General features: G+C 42.5%; 1 protein-coding gene across 1 annotated transcript in view; it reads right to left on the minus strand.

The window, feature by feature from the left end:
* The window catches only part of kcnh7 (potassium channel, voltage gated eag related subfamily H, member 7), a 102,279-nt gene that overhangs the window by 51,183 nt on the left and 28,610 nt on the right, over positions 1-22,486 (minus strand). Inside the window, exons 4-11 of the mRNA XM_054623452.1 lie at positions 19,116-19,595; positions 17,840-17,860; positions 17,113-17,136; positions 15,222-15,436; positions 7,852-8,277; positions 1,502-1,733; positions 1,241-1,408; positions 614-813 (exon numbers count right to left, since the gene is read on the minus strand). Coding sequence (XP_054479427.1) covers positions 614-813; positions 1,241-1,408; positions 1,502-1,733; positions 7,852-8,277; positions 15,222-15,436; positions 17,113-17,136; positions 17,840-17,860; positions 19,116-19,595 — 1,766 coding nt within the window. The remainder of the gene's footprint in view (positions 1-613; positions 814-1,240; positions 1,409-1,501; positions 1,734-7,851; positions 8,278-15,221; positions 15,437-17,112; positions 17,137-17,839; positions 17,861-19,115; positions 19,596-22,486) is intronic.

The following is a 22,486-nucleotide window of genomic DNA, read 5'->3' on the forward strand; positions in this document are numbered from 1 at the left end:
GGCATCACAGCAACCGTTTAGAGTATGTGTTCATGTATGTAACAGGTAAGACACTGAAGGGAACAATAACATGCATGTTTGGGGAAATAACTAAACAACAGCATAATAAGACTATAATGCTATCTGTTATTTTCTGTGCAAAAAAAAACAAAAACTCAACTCAAACAACTCAAATCACTCGACTACTAGGATCAAACACAGCTAGGTGAAGCTCTACTACTGAGGATCATTCACATCAACATTAGTTGCGTTAACACATGTACCTCCTGCTCTTACCAGAGTGTTGGGGTCATTCCATTTGACATGAGGCAGACATGGAAAAGACAAACTTATATAAGTACCAAGAACAGTATAATGATGAGAAAAAGCCAGAGTAACCGTATGCCTAAGCAATGACGGTGGCTTTCATTTCACTTGCACAGTATAATCATGATGCCAATATTATACTCTGCCAGTCACATAGCGAGAATTCGTCAGGATGTGGTTAGAGGATAGTTGAAAGTCACAAATGATTTTGGAAAGAGAAGAGGCAGCAACAGAAGAAAAGCAACGACAAACATATCTTTATATTTCTTTTTTTTAAAAAGACAAGCCACAGACACTCTTCTCGTACCATATTCATGTCGATGCCGTTGGTGTACGTCCAGGCGTGTTGGAAGTACTCCTCCAGCCTCTGCCTCAGGGGGTTTGGGATCTGGTGGAAGCGGATGAATTCTTTGACCCGGAGCATCTGGAGGTGATACCTGGCTGTACCTGAATACAGCCGCTGGATGATGGCGGACACGTTCCCAAAGATGCTGGCGTACATTAGAGCTGGGAGAGAAGTCATACGGGGGACCTTAGAGTCGCGATGGCTGCTTATACACAGTATGTTCCTTTTATTCCAAACAAACCACTGTTGCTGCTGCCACAGGACTTTCTGTTTATCAGAATATTCTTAAGGAAAGACCTACCTGAAACCTTCATGCACTTGGAGCGCATTAAATCACATTTGTGTTACATTGGGGGTTGTAACAATACATTTAAAATACAGTGTATCATTCCTCATTTCCATTGAGTAAATGCAATGTTAACGGACTTAAATCAGTGTGTTTATCTGTAAAAAGTACTTTAAAAGTCTGGTTATACATTATATAATTATACAAATGGAAAATACCGTTTAAGGCAACCCTGATTACAGAGGGTTTCAGAAATAACAGGATTAAAACACTAGATGTACTGTGAGTCAGCTGTCACTCACATCCAATGAGCATGACGCAGATGGAGAAGATCTTCTCAGAGTTGGTGTTGGGGGACACATTCCCAAAGCCCACGCTGGTCAGACTGCTGAAGGTGAAGTAGAGTGCTGTCACATACTTGTCTTTGATGGAGGGGCCCGAGCTGGGGTCGCTGTAGTTGTATTTCTTTCCTACAATGAATAAAAAATAAGTACATACAAAACCAGCAATGTGACCCTAAATTGTACTTTCTTAAAAATCTAACTAAAATAAAGGATGATCACCTATTGACACGCCGAGGTTGTCCAGCCAGCCAATCTTGTGCTCCAGGTAAGGCTTCTCCACGTTGCCAATGGCGTACCAGATGCAGGCCAACCAATGGGCGATAAGGGCAAAGATGCACATGAGCAGCATGAGGACGGCAGCACCGTACTCTGAATACCGGTCCAGTTTACGGGCGACCCGTACCAGCCGCAGGAGACGGGCAGTCTTTAGCAGACCGATCAGAGTGGTGGTCTAGGGGGGAAAACAAACAAAGTGATACACAGGATTTAGTCAATGGGCAACCTTCATGTCTGAAAATGAAAGCCAATGCAAAAAAAGCTTCTCTCTAATGGCCAGAAGGGGGCGAACTTCTCTGTTTGCAAAAACAAGTCAAATTGTATAGAAGTCTAACAGAAAATGACTCTACTTCTCACTTGATTTGTCCCCTCAGTAAACATTGTAAACATGAGTTTAATGTCTTAATCTCTAGGGTCAAGTCTTCTTCAATACAGCATGATGTTCATTTAGTAAATGGTGGTCCATTTAGAGTAAAATAGACCATAGAGAAGGGTATGCTTTAGGACAGTGCTACCTTGTGATTGATAGGTTGCTATCACGGCGTTGTCCGGTCTGGTAGCAACCTTCGGCGTGTGTTTTCAATTCATCAAAATTAATTGGAACCTTTTGATCGGCTAAAAAAGTAATTATTCTGGTGTCACTTCTGGTGGCAGAAAAACAAGATGGCGACTGCCCAAAAGCATGATGGTGACAGCCAATATCCAAGATGACTCAAGCCAAAGCCAAGATGGTACCCACATTTTGCCTCTAGGGCTTTGTACCCCTCCCTTCAGTTCATTTTGGGTCTTTTTATACATGACAATATTTTCAAAATATTTTTTGAACTACATTGATTCCATATTTATTGAATGTTTTACTTTACTCCCATGACTCTTACCTAACATGTCTGCCTCAGGCTGGATACCTGACAGCGTGTGCATTGAAAACGTGACTAGAAAAAAAAAGCACCTGTGGTTCAAGCCCTTGAAACAGCTGAAGCTGCGTTTGTAACAGCTGTAGTGGATTTTGAAACAGTCAATAGAATTCATTACGTTATATTTGGGTGGCTAAACTAGGGCCAGAGGGCTAACCCCAGGGCAAACCATGGCCTGCTGCCTGTTTTTAAATGGCCTGCGATGACTCAAAAAAAAATACTGGAATATGGCTTGAGCATATTTTAAATAATTTGCAATGTATGTACATCACACATTCTAGCTTAAATACTAGATGTTGTCTAAATCTAGTGAGATTCTGTCTGAAGGATCTGTCTTCTCTCTTCTGTTTGTTACATCTTAATATTATACATATAACACACTTACATTTACATCAATCTTTTAAGAGGGCCCTTAGGCAGAAATGGCCAAATATATTTTTTAACTTAATCTTTTTACAGATTGAAATCATATTATTTAGGCCATGTCGTTTCTTGGAGTTTAAAAGTATTGAATTAATTTAAATCAACTTTAGGAGCAGCAGGTACATAAATACTTTTTGTAAAGTGTGGGCACACCAATAAACTGCAGTAGTGTTGCGTTATCTTAATGGCAACCACATGGCATTTTCTGGTCTAGAAACAGATTTTTCTTGCATTGTAACTGGTTGAAAACTACGCATGCACTATTGTTGGGCTTTTGACTGCTTATATTATATTCTTCTGTATATAACTCACCTTGGCCAACCCTGCATTAGATATTTAAATCTACTTCCCTCTCCCCTGGATGAAGTTAAACAACATCTCAAGTTCTATCCAGTTCTAAGCAGTTGTATCCAGTCAACATTTGAAAATGTGACCTTTTTCTAATCCAATATAATTCAGACCAGGGTTTTTTTTCCTGGTGTGATATTTAACATGTGGGGGGCAGCAGCAGGAAATCCAGGATCATCTCAAGTACAGACGCTGATAACACCCATCAATCAAAATGAATAAGTTGTTTGTCTTCTGCCGCCGTTGAGGGTCGGGGTCAGGGTCGTGGTCGGCTCAGCTTAGAGATTCACACGCCTGTGTCGCTGAGGAACGCTTAATCTTCTTCACACGGACACTGAACTAGAATGCACAGACGGGACAGTGGATCGTTCCTGCGAGTGCAGACGGATCCTTCAAGGTCTCGGCGTCCCTCGGTGTCAACACAACTTAGACTTCGCCGCCTATGGCTCTGCTGCGAATCATGATGGTCGGTGGCTTTGTCAGACTGGCATGCAGAGGGGGAGAGTTTGGTGATTCATTCATTCGGCCGAGGATGAAGCACTTCTGAATAACTTCACATGACAATGGCAAAACTTGTTCCCATAACCGTAAATATCTGCAGCTTGGTACCTTTGTCAAAGCCTTGAAAACCCTCAAAGCACACACACACACATAACCAGACACAAACAGACTGGAGCTCATACATCACAAATGTACACACACTGCCGTCTGCTCTGTTTAATTTAAAGGGCTTTAATCCTCCCGTCTCAATTTTCTAGCCTGACTAAATTAGTACGCAGACTATGGGGGAGACGGGGGGGCATACGGCCACGACAAGAGTCCTGATCTATTAGTGTCGTGCAATGTGTAAACACAATAAGTGAGAATGCAAATAGGTCCTATTGCGCCTGACAATTATCCTAATATCCTGGGGGAAAACATCACCGGCAGCCTCCTGCAGTAGCCGTTTATACCACCTTATTTTATTTGTATTATATATATATATAGAGTGTGTCTCCGTCACAGTGAGGAAGAGCGCTGTAGCTGCTTCTGATGGGTCCATTAATGAGCCTCCGTCCTCCCAATCTCGCCCCTAAAATCACCATCCCTCACCGCCGTGCATCCGGCCGGCGGGGGCCCCTCTAGCACTGACAACTGAGCGAGCAGTGAATGAATCATTCATGGGAGCAGATGAGCTCTGAATTATCCATCGTCGGTGAGCCGCCTTAGGTGTGGCGCTGCTGACGCGGCCTCGGTGTCGTGGCCCCGGTGACGCGGCACGCGCCGTCTGATGGGTGAGTTTGATTAAAATCGGGGGCTTACAGTAAGTCGAAAGGCGTTTGGGGCTAAAGCTGCCGTTAGCAAGCCCAGCTGTTTAAAACACATCCCTCTGGCCATCTGCCACTGTGGCTCCACAGACTGGCCAGGCCACTTTGAAACACCAACAGTCAACTACAGTTATCCTCTCACTCAAATATTAAAGAATTTTGTATATGAAAGTGCTAATAAAGTAATACAACATCATGTCAGGACGTTCTCCAGAGTTTGTAAACATGAATCTTTGAAACAGATGATCTCACTGGCCACTTTTCTTCTTTTTTTTTGTACTTAATCTGAACCTCTTATAACTTTTAGTTTCCTAAACTTTTAATAACAAGAAACAACAAATGGGAGCATTGACATTTTATCACTTTTGAGGTTGATACAAAGAAACAATAGCATTTATTCAGGGTTGTGTCCACATGATGAATCATTTTTAATGCTTTCAGCTCTGTTTCCAACATCCGTTTCTATAGCGGCTGAATGCTCCTCTATGTGCAGCAGAAAAAACGATCCTGATGAGAGCAGCAAGACCGAACCAACGACATAAAACCAAAGCAATGATCTGGGAACTGCAGACTGGGTGATCGTTCTCTGTGGGTTTTTGGTCAAAGTGGTCAAATACGCAAAAGCTGCAGAGGTCTCAGAACAGCTGTATTTTGTTTATAGAGCTAATCTCATAAGAAAAACAAACACGCTGTGCACAACTTCGAGCAAAATACTTTAAAAACACGTCTGTGTCTATTCTCTCCAGCTGGGCTAGAGTGAGATTGAGGGGGCTGCTTGTTACAGTGAACCTGCCTCCTCTCTCTTCTCTGTTGAGAACAGCTGCTGCTGCAGGTTCTGCAGCATAATGGAGCTGCAGTGCATTTTTCGACAGTCTGTTTTAACCAAAGGCAAAAATAAAAGCCCACTGGGGGAGGGGGGGGGCATTAATTAAACAAAGCTTGGATAATTTACAAGAGAATATTTAAAGAAAATCTGCCATAAAAGAGTTGCATTTTGAGCTAACAAAGCTAATTTACTATTTGTGAGGAAAAAAAAACTAGCTCTTTCCCCAAGGACAAGATCCAATCAATACTAATCATTGACATGATCAGCTTTGTGGAAACTGCCTCACTGACAACAAATAACAGCCGGTGGACTAAAGTTTATGTTAATTTATGACTGAGCTCTGAAAGATTCCTCTCAGAGTGTTTAGGACTGCTGAACCAACAAATCCACTCATTTTATAGTAAGATCACTGCGGCTCTGAGACATTTTGGGGAAGAATGCTTAGTGGTTATGTGCAACTAAGAATGTTGTGTGTTCTACTCTGCCTTGGATTAAAAAGGAAAATAATATTGAAATTCTGGTTAAGAGCACACTTTCACAGCAAACCGATGCACAAGTGAACATGGACATAATAGGCAAATATTGTGATCTTATCACAACAGGACATTGGTATGAAAATGAGGCAGGAGCTCAGGTGACTCCTGTATGTAAATTTGACACCAGGCCATTTCTTTCCATTTGTCAGCCTGCAGAGCTGAAATCTTGCACGGAGGGAGAAATCCCTCACGGGAGATTTCAACCTGCCAGGTTTCTAATGGAATCATCATCAAAAAAAAAGAAAAAGAAAATCTTATCCATATTGTCGGAGAGATGGTTTCCAGGCAACGAAGGTGCACGAGATTGCGTCTAAAAATAGTCCCTGCACAAACAGCTAAAATAACACACCTTACAGGAAAGAGCTAAAACTGTACATGGACGTGTTATTTTGGGTCGCTGCTGGTGATCGGAGGAGCTAAAAATACAATCTCCTGTCGCTCTTCTCGTTCCTGTCACTGTGTGCTTTTGACACGAGCTGTAACGGGAACACACATTCTGTCATCCAGCCGTGTGACGGGGACATGCATCGTGCCGCCGCGTCGCTCAGCTGTCCGCTCGGTTTTCTCCACCTGCCACTCACTGCCGGCATCCAGCCAAAGACCCCCACCCCCCTACAGGAACACACACCTACCACGGCCTCGCCCTGAACACACACATCAATCTGGGGGTTTTCTGTGCATGTGTTTGGGGATTTTGTAGGTTCTAAATACAAAAAGGAAGCTTTCCAGCGTTGTGCTCACATTGGGATTTGTCAACTTAGTGCACTCTCTAAACTGCTCTCTCACTGAGCATTAGATAACTTGCTAAACCATCTCCCCCACAGACACACATGAGCAAAAATACTTCCTCCCAGACTGAGCGGTTAGGGAGGCTGAGACCTTTTGAACTGTTTCTGATGGCCCCGGCGGCCTTACAGACTGGCTCCGATGAGATGAGAGCGTAGGGAAGCAGATGTGACAACCAGGCGTCAGATTGCTTTAGCGGTCGGAGCGGCTCAGAAACATAACATGACTGCTGGAGCTGTGGCCTTGTGACATGACGCACGAGTAACGAAGAGGGGAAAACGTTTATGTCTTTATTAAAAATAGTTCTCTCAGACAATGTAGACAAAGTGTCCCAAAACATAGAAAGAAGGCTGTTTCAAAGCGTGCTGAAAAGATTCTGCTTCTGTATCAAGCCCTCCATGATTTTCATTAGTCATTGTTATGGAAGAAAGTTCTTCAAGATAAACCTCCCTAAAAATCATCCAAACACATTAATTAATGCACATTCAAACAAACTTTATATTATAAATGGACTGCAGTTTTATAGCACTCAAAGTACTTTGCACGCACTCTCATACAACGAAGGAAGCAATTTGGGGTTCAGTATCTTGAAAAGGACCCTTCTACATGTAGACTGGAGAGGGCTCGAACCAATGACCTTCGGTTCAGCGGACTACCGCTCTGCTGTCGTTTACTCTGGTGACTCTCTTTACAGCCATCTGAAGGCAGCAGCTATCTGTACAATTAGTAGTTTTTAAACTTGAGCGATGTTGATCCACTGGTTGCAAAACAACCACAGAAATGATCAAATAATCTACAGTACCAGTCAAAAGTTTGGACACACCTTCTCATTCAACTACTTTGAAGAATCTAAAATATAAAACATATTCTGGTTTGTTGAGCATTTGTTTGTTTACCACATAATTCCATATGTGTTCCTTCATAGTTTGGATGTCTTCAATATTAATCTACAAGGTAGAAAAAAATAAAAATAAAAATAAAGAAAAACCATTGAATGAGAAGGTGTGTCCAAACTTTTGACTGGTACTGTATGTAGAAAAGTGAAGTTTAAGAAGGCATCTCCTTCCCAGAAGGTCAGCTGGGAGCAAACACGGACACCACTCTGTGGGACCGCCAAAATCAACACAAAATGAAAAAATAAAATTCTTCTCACCTCATCTGATCCTGAGCCGAAGATGAGCAGGTCGAATGGGATGGCGGCCACCATGTCTATGAGGAACCAGCCTTTAAAGTAGTGGATGGCGATCTTGGCCGGGTGGCTGACCACCTCCTCGTTGGCGTTGACGTACGTGGTCCGGAAGTTTATGAGGATGTCCACGATGAACATGATGTCCACGATCAGATCCACCACGTTGAGCGGGGAGCAGGAGTAGCCGCACTCCCGCCTCCTCTGCTCCTCGATGTCGTTGAGGAGGAAGGCGGCGGAGTAGGGCGTGAAGATGGCCGTGTAGATGACCAGCAGCAGGATCAGCCAGTCCCACACGGCTTTGAAGGGACTGTAGTGGAGGATGGTCCACTTGTCCATGCGAGGGGTTTGGAGCTTGTACTCGGGCAGCACGTCTGCACCCAGAGAGAGAACCTGAGGAAGGGGGACAGAGAGCTTATCAGATGTGGAGGACTTATTTCACTGGTGTGAGTACTGTCTGATATATACACACACAACTGCATATTAAGGCTATTGTAGGTAAAAATATATATTTATATATGTATATAGTATGGAGCCAGGGCAGGAGGGTCATATTCTGAGAAATAACTGAGAATATTACCCTGATTAAAGTTGTACATTTACAAGAAAAAACACAGGTATTCTTAAATTATTTGATTTTTTTTGTCATGGAATGACATCACTATGCAAATCTCCTAACGTCACAGATGCCACCGTTAAACAACTTGAGCCAACAAGGTCGTAAATTTATCACTTTAATCTCAAGATCCAAGTTTTTTTTGGGGGGGTAAATATAACATTTTTATATAGAAATATTAAATCAGAATATTATTCCCCTCTCACTCACTCTCCCCCGGCTACCTATCTGCTCAGCATTCAAGCAAAAAAGTTTACATTTACATACTACATTTCAAAATAAAACAGTGTTTCCTGCAGATTTCTGTTGAGAGCCAAGGTTTTAAAGGAGCACTTCACTCATTAAGATTAGTGTTTTCTAATCCAGAGTTCATACATTTATAAATGGAAGAAGCACATTTTTCAAATGCAAAATTTGAAGTCTATGAAAATAACAGATTATTATTTTCTTTTTCTTATATTTTGCAGAAAACATGACTTATACACTAGGGGTGTGATATTTGAAAGACATGGGCATTAACAAGGCAGCAAAGGTGTAGGAAAATATGCTATTAAGTTGCATTATAGGAATAATTCATAATATCTCAGCTGCTGCTTATTTGATTTTGACAATCCTACTTTTAAATCTGTCCTACTCAAGGACACCAACTCTGTGAAAGTGCAATACTTATTCACTGAAGAACCCTTTAAGGTGATAAAAAAAAAACATCTTAAAATTTTCCACCGTACAATATTTCTGCATGTAGATGAGGTTACAATTAAGAGAGACTGAAGAATCTTAAACATGCCTTGAGAAAGAGAAAATGTTAAATTCAATAAAATGTTAATGCAGTTCAATACAAGCCAGCACGCATTAGCATTTCTGTGCCGTTTCATTGATGTGCGTGCTGGTATGTGGAGTTGCATTATGACATATGACTGGAGATTAGGTCAAATTAAGGTCTGTGGATATTACATTACATTATTACATTACAGTCATTTAGCAGACGCTTTTATCCAAAGAGACTTACAGGAAGTGTATTCAACATAGGTATTCAAGAGAACTACTAGTCACCAGAAGTCATAAGTGCATCTCCTTTCTTAAACAAGCATCTTAAAGCATAAGCCAGAGCAAAAGTATAGTGCAGAGGCAAGTTACTACGAAAACAATAATTGCAACAGACTAATCCGAATACAGTAGGTGCTACAAACTAATACGAATAGGATAAGTGCAATAAACTAATACGAACACAATAAGTGCAGCGAGCTGATACGAATACAATAAGTGCAACAACTAATACGAGTGCAATAAGTGCTACGAGGAAGGCTCAGGGTAGTACTTCTTGAAGAGGTGAGTTTTCAGCCTGCGCCTAAAGATGGGCAGCGACTCTGCTGTCCTGACGTCAGTGGGGAGTTCAGTATGGGAGTAATCTGGCTACAGGAGTTGAACTTCATCACCATGACTGTAAACACTGTACAATCCTAATGTACCTCAACGTTATCTGCCAACTGAAAGAAAAACCCGGCATGAGCAGATTACTTGAGGCATCAATTTCCCACCCCCCAAATAAATCATTCATGTGTTAAATGAAGGATGAAAGAAAAAAAAAAGCTTCTAGTTTTATAATCTAAAATTTAAAGTATGCATCAAAAAAATGTAATTTCTACAGGAATAGGCTGCTTCAGAGTCATGCGGGGCTCTAATTTAATGTTTCTCCACCATCATGAAATACAATTCAAGCAATCATTTTGCTTGATTGTTTTAAATTAAGTTAGAACCCTGGCCATGATTTCCTAACCTTAAAATAATCCTGGCATTATAACCACAACCGTAGAAAAAGGAGGAAGGGAAAGAAACTGATTTAAAATGGTAACTTTACATTTTTTTTCTGTCATCGCTATTTTACGGAAAAGTACCAATGTTACGGACGTATATTGTTTTTAGGGGTGCATTGGTTAATGGTTTGCATCAGGTTTGGAAGGGGTTTGTAATGGCATGTTGACTTGTTGTTAGAATTGTGTATCTTTGTTTTTTCTGTATGTTTTTGTGAGTCAGTCATTTAAATAAATAAATATAACCAATAAAAAAATAATGCTACGATGATAATTATGATACTAATTATGCAAATTATACAAATAATAAGATAAAATAATGTTGATTAAATAATAAGTTAAAATGATGATAATAAAATAGCATGATGGATGAGGATTAGGATGACGATGATGCTTCTATTTTATTGTATTGGCATCTTGAATAATTGCATTGAATAAAAAAGAAAAGAAACTCCTGAGATTAAAGCTGCTGTGGTGGGATTAACATTTATGGGGATCACTAGTGCGACGTAAATATCTGGGAAATTGTTCATAACTAAAAATATATCCCTTTCAGGTAAACAAATCTGCATGAATAAAACAACGGCCTGCATAAAACTGTAACAGTCTTTTGCCTCGAGGATGGAGCTCTGATCCATGCCAGCGAGTCTGGAGATCATTATCTCTGTTTTTGCAGTTACATATATATATATATATATATATATATATATATACCTGAATAGCTTTTAACATCAATATTACGGCAGCGTCACGGACCATTTGGGATAAGAGTCTCAATGACTTGGAAGCAATAATTGGAGCGGCCAGAGGATGCATCTACTCAGTTATGTGTCTGATTTTCAGGGCACAACTCTTTCACTGCGGGTGACTGCAGTTTACGGTGTAATGCAAAGAGAGAGAGAGGTAGAGTACACAAGCAGGAAGGGCCAAGAACGAGACAATTACCGTGTTCCAGTGAGCGAGAGAATGAAATAGGAAAAAGAGACTCTGTTGCAACCCATCACTTATTGCGTGAACCCTTTTCTCAGCCCCGCTCACCTTCACAACCCCTGTGACTGAGAGGAGAGGTTACGAGGGCACAGGAGGGATGACGCATAGCACAAAAAAAAAAAAAAAAAAAAAAAAAAAAGACTGAAGCCTTAATAATTGCATTGGTTATTAGAAACTCCTGCCCTCGGTGTGATGTGGAGGGTCAAGTGCTTTAACCCTCCCCTCGGACGGGATAACCTTTGAAAATCGATCAGAAAGCAAAAGGACAGAAATGTCTTCTATTATTCATCAGGCTGCCTCTTCATTAAAAAGCAGCTGTCCCAAATGCTCATTTCATCACAGTTCAAACCTCAATGTGTAATTGCTGTCGACTTCCAAATAACGGTGCTTAGATTTCTGTATTCTTAAATTGATTTCTGTTAGAAACAACCATACAGAAAAGCTTGCACACTTTAATTATTCTATTATTTTATTTTTTTTACTTAACCTTACTCAACCAGGATGATCTAAATGAGATTTAGAAGTGCTGGTTAAAATGGCGGGGTTTCACCACAAAAAAAACACAAAGAACAGACTTGAAAAATGACGACAGAAATCAAAGGATTCTCATTTTGTGTTACGGCAAGTGCTCAAATGAACTTTTATCCTATTTCTAAAATCTTGCAGCTTATATTCTATGCAAGTGTCTTTGTATCTCACACTAATATGAGGGTCCAATAGCTTTAAAAGTGCTTTCACCAAAAAACGATGCAGGTTCTGGGGATGAAGAACATAAATTGTCCACATGATCGGAACATCTATAGAGGCAGTTAGTTTAATTTAGTCCTATAAAGAAAAATGTATCGATGTTCTAGTCTATGGTTGTATAAGGAGGATAAGGGAATAACAAAAGAAACCTCATACCAATCGATCTCGATGTGTTAAAGACCTCACACAAACGCTGTCGTCATGCAGTTTATGAGTAATAGCGACGACACAAACAAGATGGTGACTCTGCATTATGATGGATGCATCACCCATAGGCCTGCTGGGAAGCCTGGGAGGAGTCGGTCGGTTGGCAGAACAACAGCTCTGGATCCAACGTGTTGCAGCCAATCCGTTTCTAAATAAAAGATCCCGTCTTAATTATTCAACCTCCCTACTGTAGCCATGTGCACTTGGCGCAAATGAGCACTCTCTTGAGGGATAATGCCCCGTGTTTGGCGTGCCTTCAAACGAAATGCTAATGAGCGTTAGCTTTCTTTTTTTTAGGGTGCGCTGTGGGGCTATTATTTATAGTGTTGTTTCATGTTTCTGTCATCGTTAACCTTTTAAGATACAACATATTTTTTTTTTTTTTTTTTTTTTTTTTTTAAAGAATTACACTGATATCATCATTCAAAACCTGGATCTTTCACATCCAGGTTTAAGATGAGACATGAATGGGAAAGTTGTGGGCCTCTAAGACTCGTGGGTGCACAAGCTGCATGCACTGAGACGGTCACAGCGTGTGAGCCAGTCTTTCTTAGCTGACCGGACCCCTGGGCGAAGCCTCCATCTGCCCGTGGAGGCCAGGGGAGAGCCAGTCTGCTCGGGCGCCTTCATCACAGCTTCAAATGAACTCGCAGGAGTCTGTAGTACGTTTTTTAAGACGTCTGCTGTTGCTCTTTGGTACTAACGGTAGGAGCAGTTTACTGGTCTACACTAAGAAAAGATGGAGAACCGCTGCGATCCTCATATTGGCTTTTTTTATCCATTTTTTGCTATGATTATTTCATTGCACAACACGCAGAATACGCAGAACATGGAAATGACACACCATGTGCTCAGTCGTAGAAGGGGCGGGGGGTAGTAATGTGCCAATATTACACACTGGTTTGTGTTTCCACACAGAAGGTACACAGCATTTGGTTCTCAGGTCCAGCTGTGGCTCTGGCTCCAGTCTCGGGCCTTCAGCTGAAGTTGCCTTTGAGTGCCAACAGGGGTCAACATCTCTGCCCTCTCTATCTGTTACACCTTTAATGAGCAAAACACAAATCTGAGACTTAATCAGTGGTTTGAGAGCAGCCTGGGAACTCGGTCTACTGGGTGCTGCCTGTCAGCCGGGGCAGGGAAGGTGAGAACGACCTCTAACCCCGTCAGTAACTTGAGAAATGCGTCCTCAGCTCTTGATGCTGTCTGGCAGCGGTAAGAGTATCCCTGATTAACTGCCACAAGTGATGGACACCCATTGAGTTTCAATTAATCACCCCGAGGCACGTGGTGTGTGTGTGTGTGTGTGTGTGTGTGTGTGTGTGTGTGTGGGGAGGGGTTGGCGAATGCAATCTGCTGACTTAATCACCTGCTCAGTCTGTGCGAGTGTGATGATAGTAAATTATATTACGATGATCATTACTATTGAATTCCAATATCTCTCCACTCCAGTCTGCACAACCTCAGACAGTCAACAAAGGATTGGTGGTATGAATTATTAATAAAAGAAAACTATAGTAATAAAATAGTGATGGACACTGCAATGTCCATTACTATTTTTAATGTTTTATGAACATGAATTCACTAATAGATTTTTTTGGAAAATATAGATTTTATATCAGACCGATAATACAGGCAGAGGGAGGGATTCAAATGAACTGAAATTCACACGATATTTAAAAAAGGGAAAACTACATTTGTAAGGTTTTATGGGGATTTTAACATGGAATATAATATAATCAAGACTGCTTGGCTTGACAGATTTACTGGTGATGCACAAACATCAGTAAACGGAAAAATGATGCAGATAGATTTAGTTTCATACATCATAGTCGTAGTTTATTTAGTGCTGTTGGCAGTACTTTAGTTTCTATTTGTAGTGCACGCTTCAGTTTGCCTTTAGATAAGATTGCAGCGATTCCAATCCAATACACTTTCTGCCAAATCCCACAAATATGCTAGCTGTCTGTTCTGTGTGTGCTGAAAATAGAATGTCGAGTTCATATACAGCCCTGGCTCTGTAAATTGGAAAGAAACAATGTGACGAACAACACTATTCCACCCAATCAGCGACAGAGGCTGGTGCAGGGGACAAGGGAAAGGCCATGGATGTATGAAGAGAGAAACAGTGGGAGCGATGAGGACGGTAGAGTTGTGTTCAAATATCAACAATCTCTCTGCAGAATTGCCGACTGCACCTTTGCTGATCTCTTTTATAGGCACAGAACTGTGCTGCATATCTTTTAAACTGTTTCATTAGAGGCTAAATAAACCGCGGTCCCTCACCACCCAAAATAACCTTTAACAAGGAATTAACTAACTAGACAAAATAGCAAAATCTAAATATGAAAATTCAGGATGACAAAATTATAGAAGGATTGGAAAAGAGATTGCAGTGCAGTAATGTCCAACTAGGTTTAAGCACTGACAAGTCTTTAAAAAATGATCTAAAGGGACCCGTATTAACCATTATTGTGGAGCGATAGTTTTTTGATGTTATACGATATGTTAAATAATGACTATGTGCAAATGTTTTGTTGTCAGGGTTTAAACTCTCAAATACCAGCCTCAAAAGCCCTGCATCTGTTGTGTTTTTGCTCCACCTTCCAGTTCCTTGGAGGATTTTAAGGTTTTAAAAAGTACATGTTATATGGTACTCAAACTAGCACTTAGAAAGGGGATAAACACAGATCATCTGTAAGGACTAAAGGCGCTAATGTGTCCAAAATGTTGGACCTGATCAGCACTGATCACATGGATTGACATTGACATGTGATTCTGAGAACGCTCTGATCCAACCAGATCCACTCAAGTATTGAACATTTGGACATACGGGTCTCCGATCAGTGTCAGTGAAACCAGACCACATTAAACTGAGCATAATAGTTGGGTATTAGCTCTTGCTAGCATAAGAAAACACTCTCAGTCTCGATTTGTCACAGATTCTTGTAGCCCGGTGAGCGTCTTACCTGCGTGACCTTGTCGGTGACATTGTGCGTGCGGTCCTTGACCTTCGGGGCGATGATGGTTTTCTCAGAGGACGGAGGTGAGGGGCACTTCTTCTCATTGTTGACCTCAGAGAAGTTGAGCGTGATGAGGGGGATCTTGTTGATGGTGCTGTACTTGTTGAGGTTGGAGTCCGAGGTGGAGCCCAGCAGGCTGGATCTGATCTGACTGAGTGGCCCTGAGAGAGAGAGAGAGCAACAGAGGGAGGACTTCGTCGGTAAAAGCTGCCACGTCTTTTGGCTATTCTTGATCTAGGCGTTCTGAATCGTGGGGACCAGAGAGCGGTCGAGTTCTCTAGTGATTGTTGTGAGATGGGAAGTGAGCGTGGGGGTGGCCCTTACTTTTGGAGTGAGTTCAACGACAACACAACACGGCGAACACAACAGATACTGAAAGGTAAACTCTACACCCTCTGATTGAGCTGTCCAGGGCGAACGGGCCTTTCAAAGTTTCTCATTAAAAGATAATGAAGAACACGAAAGAGAAGAATGATTCTATGCACAACCAAAGAATGCTAGTCAAACATTTATCTGATGAGGTGTGTTGAAATAACAAGGGTTGGGTACCGAACTTGGTACTACTGAGAGGACGGATCGAATGATGTCGAGGTGCCAAATTTGGGTACCTGAGAAAAACATCCGTCTTCGGCCTTTAACGATGGCCAACTTCCATTAAATTTAACATAATTTATTTATGGCCTATGAGGAGTTTCTGCTATGACGGTACTTATTAATTTATGGAGCCGTCAAAGTCACTGCATTTTCCACAACACGGTCCAGCAAATATTTCACAATAAAAGCCAAGAGTTTACAAATAAAGAAACACAACTAGAGGGCTTTTAATTTGAAATTGAAACAGGATGTGTTGAGTTGAATAATCATTTTATAATTTTTTATGTGTGTGACATTCTACAGATAAAAGGTACTGATACTGTAGAGGTGTTGATAGTAAGATGTCAATATGATGAGCAACAGATCATTTACACTGTTCGTTTTGTGAAATCGTGGAAAAGATAGTTGCAACGAGGCGCAGCTGGACCAAACCTCAGACGAAAGCGGTTGCAGCGAAATTTGTAATGCAAATTTGCAAAGCTGGTCAGGGCAACACTTCGCTCAGGTGCTTCCTCTGAGACACACACACACACACACACACACACACACACACACACACACACACACACACACACACACACACACACACACACACACACACACACACACACACACAGCAGTGTCATGCTGTGCCCTGGTGGCAGAGGGGTAGAGAGGGGGTTTATTTTGTGTTCTAAAACTACATTTGTAATGTAACCAAATAACGATGATGAACCACCATTGTTTACAACTGCTATGACATTTTTGTTGTTACAGTACTGGCCCCCCGAGAGCAAAGGGGCCGGTAGTGCTTCAAATGTAAACGGTACCCAACCCTAGAATTAACTAAATGTTTCCTCCTCATACTACACAATGTTCTCTACAATTTCACAGCATACTAAGGACAGACTTTCCGAAAACATCTCCCTGCCTTCTTGTGAAAGCATTCAATACTATGTGACGGCACTACACACACACACACACACACACACACACACACACACACCGACATGTGGCCCGATGAGAGGAACAAAAAGTTAAAAAAAAAGAAGAGAGGATTGCTGATTCAGGTCTGTGAGACAGCAGAGGACTGTTGCACTATTTTTTTTTTTTTTTTTTCACAAAGTACAGTACGGTGATTGAGAGTCAAGGACGGAGAAACAGACAGCTGAGGATGAGGGTTTGCATGCACAGCTTCAATACATGCCACGGTGAGGATACGTCATGAAAAATAAGTTCAAAAAGGAAAAAGCTGAAGCCATACCCCCGGCCATCCAGGAGCGGGACACTAGCAAACCGGGAGAGAGAAGAAACAGGGTGTAAAGTGGGAAGTGGGAAATATAGAGGGGTGGATGGATCGCAGGGTTCAGTCGTCATGGGAACAAACATTACTTAAAATATCACATTATGGCATCAATCAGGAAATAAAGCACATCCGCAGTCTAAATGATAACTTGAACAGGACAAGGTTGAGCAGAAAAATATTCAAACGGAAACAGTTTTCTCTTCATTCACTAAGAAATCACAGCAACAAGGAACCAGAGGTTTGCACAGAAGTAAACAGAGGTCGCAGACAGTGGGAGGTATCATCTTGTAAAGCTTCATTGATTTTCTTCAATGAGCTAAAAGCAGAGAGACCTAATGTGTTGCTTCATGCAAGCGCGTGCAGAGGTCATTGCGGTATTTATTATTATTTTTTTTTGGTAAACCGAGGCCTTCCCCTGGGCGACTGGCTCGGGATCAGCAGGTCATGTGCACTTAGACGGAGTCATTTAGTGCTGTGCCAGTGTTTCCAGGATCCGGAGACACAGCTTACAAACACGTACCCGGGCCGGGGGATTTGCATTCAACATAAACCTCAGTGGTGTGGTGGGGGGTGGGGTGGGGGGAGAGAGAAACCCATGCAGCAAGCAGGCTATTGTGCAGTACGCGTTATCAGGAGGACGCTTTTTTAACGGGTGAAGATGCAGAGGGCTGCTGTTTTTTGTTACCTTTAATGTTGCGCCCATTGTCTGCGATGGTGGCAACACGGCCGTGGAAGAAGAAAGAAAAAAAAAAAGAAAAAAAAAAAAAAAGAGGGGCGTGAGCGAGGGGAGGCGAGAGAGGAATGATGACAAATGCGGGCTGGCATTGAACCCCCGCTACTGTCCCCATGAACAATTCATTACTGTGAAGTAGACGTATTACTGTGTCAGCCACTGGGAGCTATTTGAATGTGGAATGTAGATAAGGGGGGGTGAGGGGAGACTGATTGGCCGGGAGGAAACAGCCAGTCTGGGGGCACTTTTACCCTCAGCCAAATGAGGGCCAAAAGGCTAATGAGACTTGGGGGAAGATCAATAGCACACAGTGTGGATGGTGACACACTATAATACTGATTAAGGGACGCCACATCTCCAATCTGCTATTTTGGGACCGCAGTGAGTTTGGCAATTAACAAAGCCAAACTTATAGTCAATGTTTGTCACAAGTAATAAATTCCTTCATAAGTCGCTGATTATGAAATACAACGTTTGGGAATTCACCACCATCCCACTCTTTGTTATTAGCTGACATCGCTGGGCAAGTGGTGTTTTTTTGTTAGAGCAGTGGGCACCAACGACGCACTGTCATGGGGGGAAAATGTCCTTTATTCATTTTGTTAAAGATCCCCTCTCGTCTGTGAGCACTGGAGGCTTCAAGTTTCAACATCAAAATTGACCCTCGGCTATGTCCCGCCCTCAAATGCAGTCTGGCCAATCATAGCATGGCATCAACCAGCTCTGACCAGGGTCCGACAGCTAACTGGCTCTGGTTAAACTATTATTCTGGTGTAGTGATAATACTCATTACCCAGACAAGTTAGAAGGAGATATATGTCAGTACATCATTAAGCTTTAGTGCTTCTATGCTACGCTAGCTACTGAAGGTTTACTGCATGTGTACACATGCTGGCTTTACTTTTTGATGCTTTTTAATGGTGATAACAGTGAATAACGACCGACTTGACAGGAACAGTGTTGGTTTTTTATTGTCATCGTCTTCTTTTGATCACCGGGTGATGTGGTGGTTCACTTTTTACGCCGTTATCTGTCGACTTTAACATCTATCTTTATCTTTTTGAGATCTAATAGATCAGTTTGACGCTCTGCACAAACATCAAAATAACGTAACAATAAGACAACACAACTTCTACCATAGAGTGAGACTTGCAGTAGGTTAAACAAATGGTGCAGCATTATAGAAGATTAAGGGCATTAAGGGCACAGTAGAGCAGGAGATTCCTACCTTCACTGGCGTGTCTGTCCCTGAATGCCATCTTGGAGTTGGCCCCGAAGCCTTCCATGTCCTGTACGGAGGAGGCTCTGCGAATACTGCACACACTCTCTCTGGAGGCGGTTGGAGTGAGGCCCGGTATTGACGGAGCCGCGATGAGCGTGTCCTCCTTGCTCGGGTGGTGGGTCTGGGTGACTGTCTGGTCCGGGTACGTCCGATCCCAGGGACCCTTGGGCGATGAGTGGTCCAAGGGCCCGGACACTGGGGTGGAGCAATGGCTGGGGCCGATGAGGGCGCGGGTGTCGTTGGCGTAGGTGGGGCTGCAGCTCTCGCGGGTGGTGGGGAGCTGGTAGTCGCGCGTCGCCACCGAGCCGTCGCTATGGCGAGGGGAGTCCACCATGACGGCGTCGGGGTCCTCCTGGGGCAGCGACTGCTTGTTGATGCCCAGGAGAGGTATGGTCGGGAACCGGAAGCGGAAGAATCTCCCTTTCCCTGAACAGAGAACAGAGCAATGAGAATGAGATTACTGTCACACTCTTCCATAAAAAAAACGGTTTATGGCGATCAAAGACATTAAGAGCAATTTGGTATCACATACAAACATAAATCTAAAAGCAGTAGAGAGCTATATAACTCTTAAGTTATTTGGCAGCTTAAAAACTGAGTTTATGGTTGTTTTTAATGAGCCAGTGGGATCGACATAACCCCCGCCGACCTTGTGTTTGGTGTGTTTTGTAGCAGATCTTGCTTGCCGTCTTCGATATAACCGCTGATATCTCGTAGTTGTTTGCCAACAGCACGGAGGAGCCTGCCAACGCAGCGATCTTAAAAAGACCCTGGCAGATCAAAACCAATGCCCTTTCTGCCTCAGGCACACTCAATCTTCAATTTCCTTCAATTATTCATGGAGGAGGACATTTGGTGAAATATTACAATGTCAGTATTGCGTCGAGGAGTGAGTCTCGAAATGGATTTTAAAGGAGTGATTGATAGCTCCTGGGGAGATGAAGGAGAATCTAACACAAAGTGATATTTGCGGTTCTGCTGCCATGGCAGTGGGTAGTTCTGAGGGAATGTTATGCAGGGGAAAAAAAGTGAGGAAAAAAAACAAGAATGTTGTCCAGTTTGGTTTAAATCAAGGCTACTCTGGCGCGCACCCACGCACACGCTATTCACAGATAGCCGCATTCTATAGTATCTAACGGTATCTGCAAACATGTGACGAGAGAGACGCTCACAGGGTTCCACATATGGGCCGCAAACCGTGGCCTGCATGTTATGAATCATTTAGTCGCTAGAACATATGCCATACATATCGGAGTGCTGTGTTACTGCCATGATGTGCAGTGAAAGCCAAGTCCCTTCATGAAAGCATTAAAAGAAAAACAAGAAAAAACGGTAGAGCACACCTGAACGCCTCACGCCGCTCGTGTATTTGCCTGAGCAGACTACTGCACATTGTATTTGACATGCACTATCTGCAAAGAGTGGACCGGCTAAGGATGCATTCGTGGTCACAGTAGGTGGTAAAATAGATTGAGCCTCAGAAGAGAGCAGCATGCATCTCTTTCTTCCTCATGGCTCCTTGTATTGGGGTGAGACAGAGGGGGAGGGGGGGAGGAGAGAGAGAGAGAGAGAGAGAGAGAGAGAGAGAGAGAGAGAGAGAGAGAGAAAGTCATTGTGTCTTCTCGGGTCAGCGTAGGTGTGTTTAAATTAAGTCTTTAAGCAAAGAATTGATGGCGTCGGAAATTGCATTTTGCATTTAATTGGTGACACCCACCGCGGCCTGGGTGACTTTTGTAATTTCATGTCATATCTTTTATTAATAAAAGCCTCAATCGCGTTGGTGTTTAACTCAAAACGTATGAACGATATTGGACAGCGTCACCCTCTGACATTTACCCTTCACACGCACTGTTCATTAACCTTGTTTTGGAGCTATGGGCAGCGCTGTCTGTTGTGTGAATCGGAGGACATCCACAGAATGCAGTTTCTTAGCCTGAAGGCCTCACACAGCTGTTTCTATTAGCCTCCCTGTGCTGATTTCAACAGAGAACCATTATTAAATTCGGAGAAGATTTAGCGCTCCGCTAGTACAAGGTCCTCATGTGAGTGCTCTGATTAATAAATGTTGTCTTTGACAGTTGCCTTATGTTGAAGTTGCTACTCAGCCTGTCTGAGGTTAGTGCATGGTTTAATCAATCAGTTTCACTTCATAATTAAGTATGTCAACAGCCCCCTCAGTCTCTGTAACTACTGAATTATCATACAGCAGTAATATATGTCTGTTTCATATGCCCCCATCCTCCCTGTATGCCCTGAAATCTTGTCCCCCCAAAGTTCTGTTTCATCTGAGCTCGGTGCCGTGAGGCTTCAGATCGATGAGTCGGATGGTATTCTTGATCCGCTGATCAAGAATACCATCCGACTCATCGATCTGAAGCTGATCCCAGACCAGCAGAGCCAATTTATATTCCAAAGAGCCTGCACAATACAGCAGAACCCTGTTTAGTGGGGCCGTCTCAAACACTTTCCCCTCCAGAAGAAAAATGTCTTACAATACTACAATACTGACATTTGTCGAAATAATCGCGCAGCTCTATCCTTTCACATTTGATTCAAACACTAGCCTTGACTGTTAAAAATGACAGCTTAGCAAATCGATGAATGGCGGCTGATGAGCACTCACATGCTCAGAGCTGGGTTTCTAATTACTGCGCCTAAAGGATAAACATATACGCCGCAGAATCCTTTAATTAGCTCATAATTCAGTCACACGTTCACAGTGTGTGCTGACAACGTTGTATGTAGCTATATTTAATTGTCATACTGAAAAGGGCTCTGAGTGCTGTTCACGGATTGTGTGTGTGTGTGTGTGTGTGTGTGTGTGTGTGTGTGTGTGTGTGTGTGTGTGTGTGTGTGTGTGTGTGTGTGTGTGTGTGTTCACTCCTCTCTCATTCTTTTTTCCATGCAAAAAAAAAAAAAAACCTCACCGGCAGCTTTTACACAACCGACGGACGCACACTGGCCCTTGTTGCTATGATACCAGATAGTAATATTTGCATTGAATATTAATTGGGCCCTCAGATCCCCGTAGTTGGGGAGTGAAATGTCTTTCTGTAATGTGAGCGTGATTCAGATGTCAGGGAGAAGTAGGAAGAGAACAATATACCATCCTCCTTTTGGTGAAAACGGGACAAAGGCGGCGGCTTTGTATCCTTTTGTTTCCGCGTCTTGTTCTTGAGATTTTTTTAATGAATTGAAATCGGCGGTGCAGTTAATGCACTTACCAACTGATTTGCATGCCGTAGTTTTGTTTTACGTCACATTTACATTACAGTCATTTAGCAGACGCTTTTATCCAAAGCGACTTACAATCAGTA

The sequence above is a fragment of the Anoplopoma fimbria genome, chromosome 22 (genome assembly GCF_027596085.1).
Source record: "Anoplopoma fimbria isolate UVic2021 breed Golden Eagle Sablefish chromosome 22, Afim_UVic_2022, whole genome shotgun sequence".
In the NCBI taxonomy this organism is placed as follows: Eukaryota; Metazoa; Chordata; class Actinopteri; order Perciformes; family Anoplopomatidae; genus Anoplopoma; species Anoplopoma fimbria.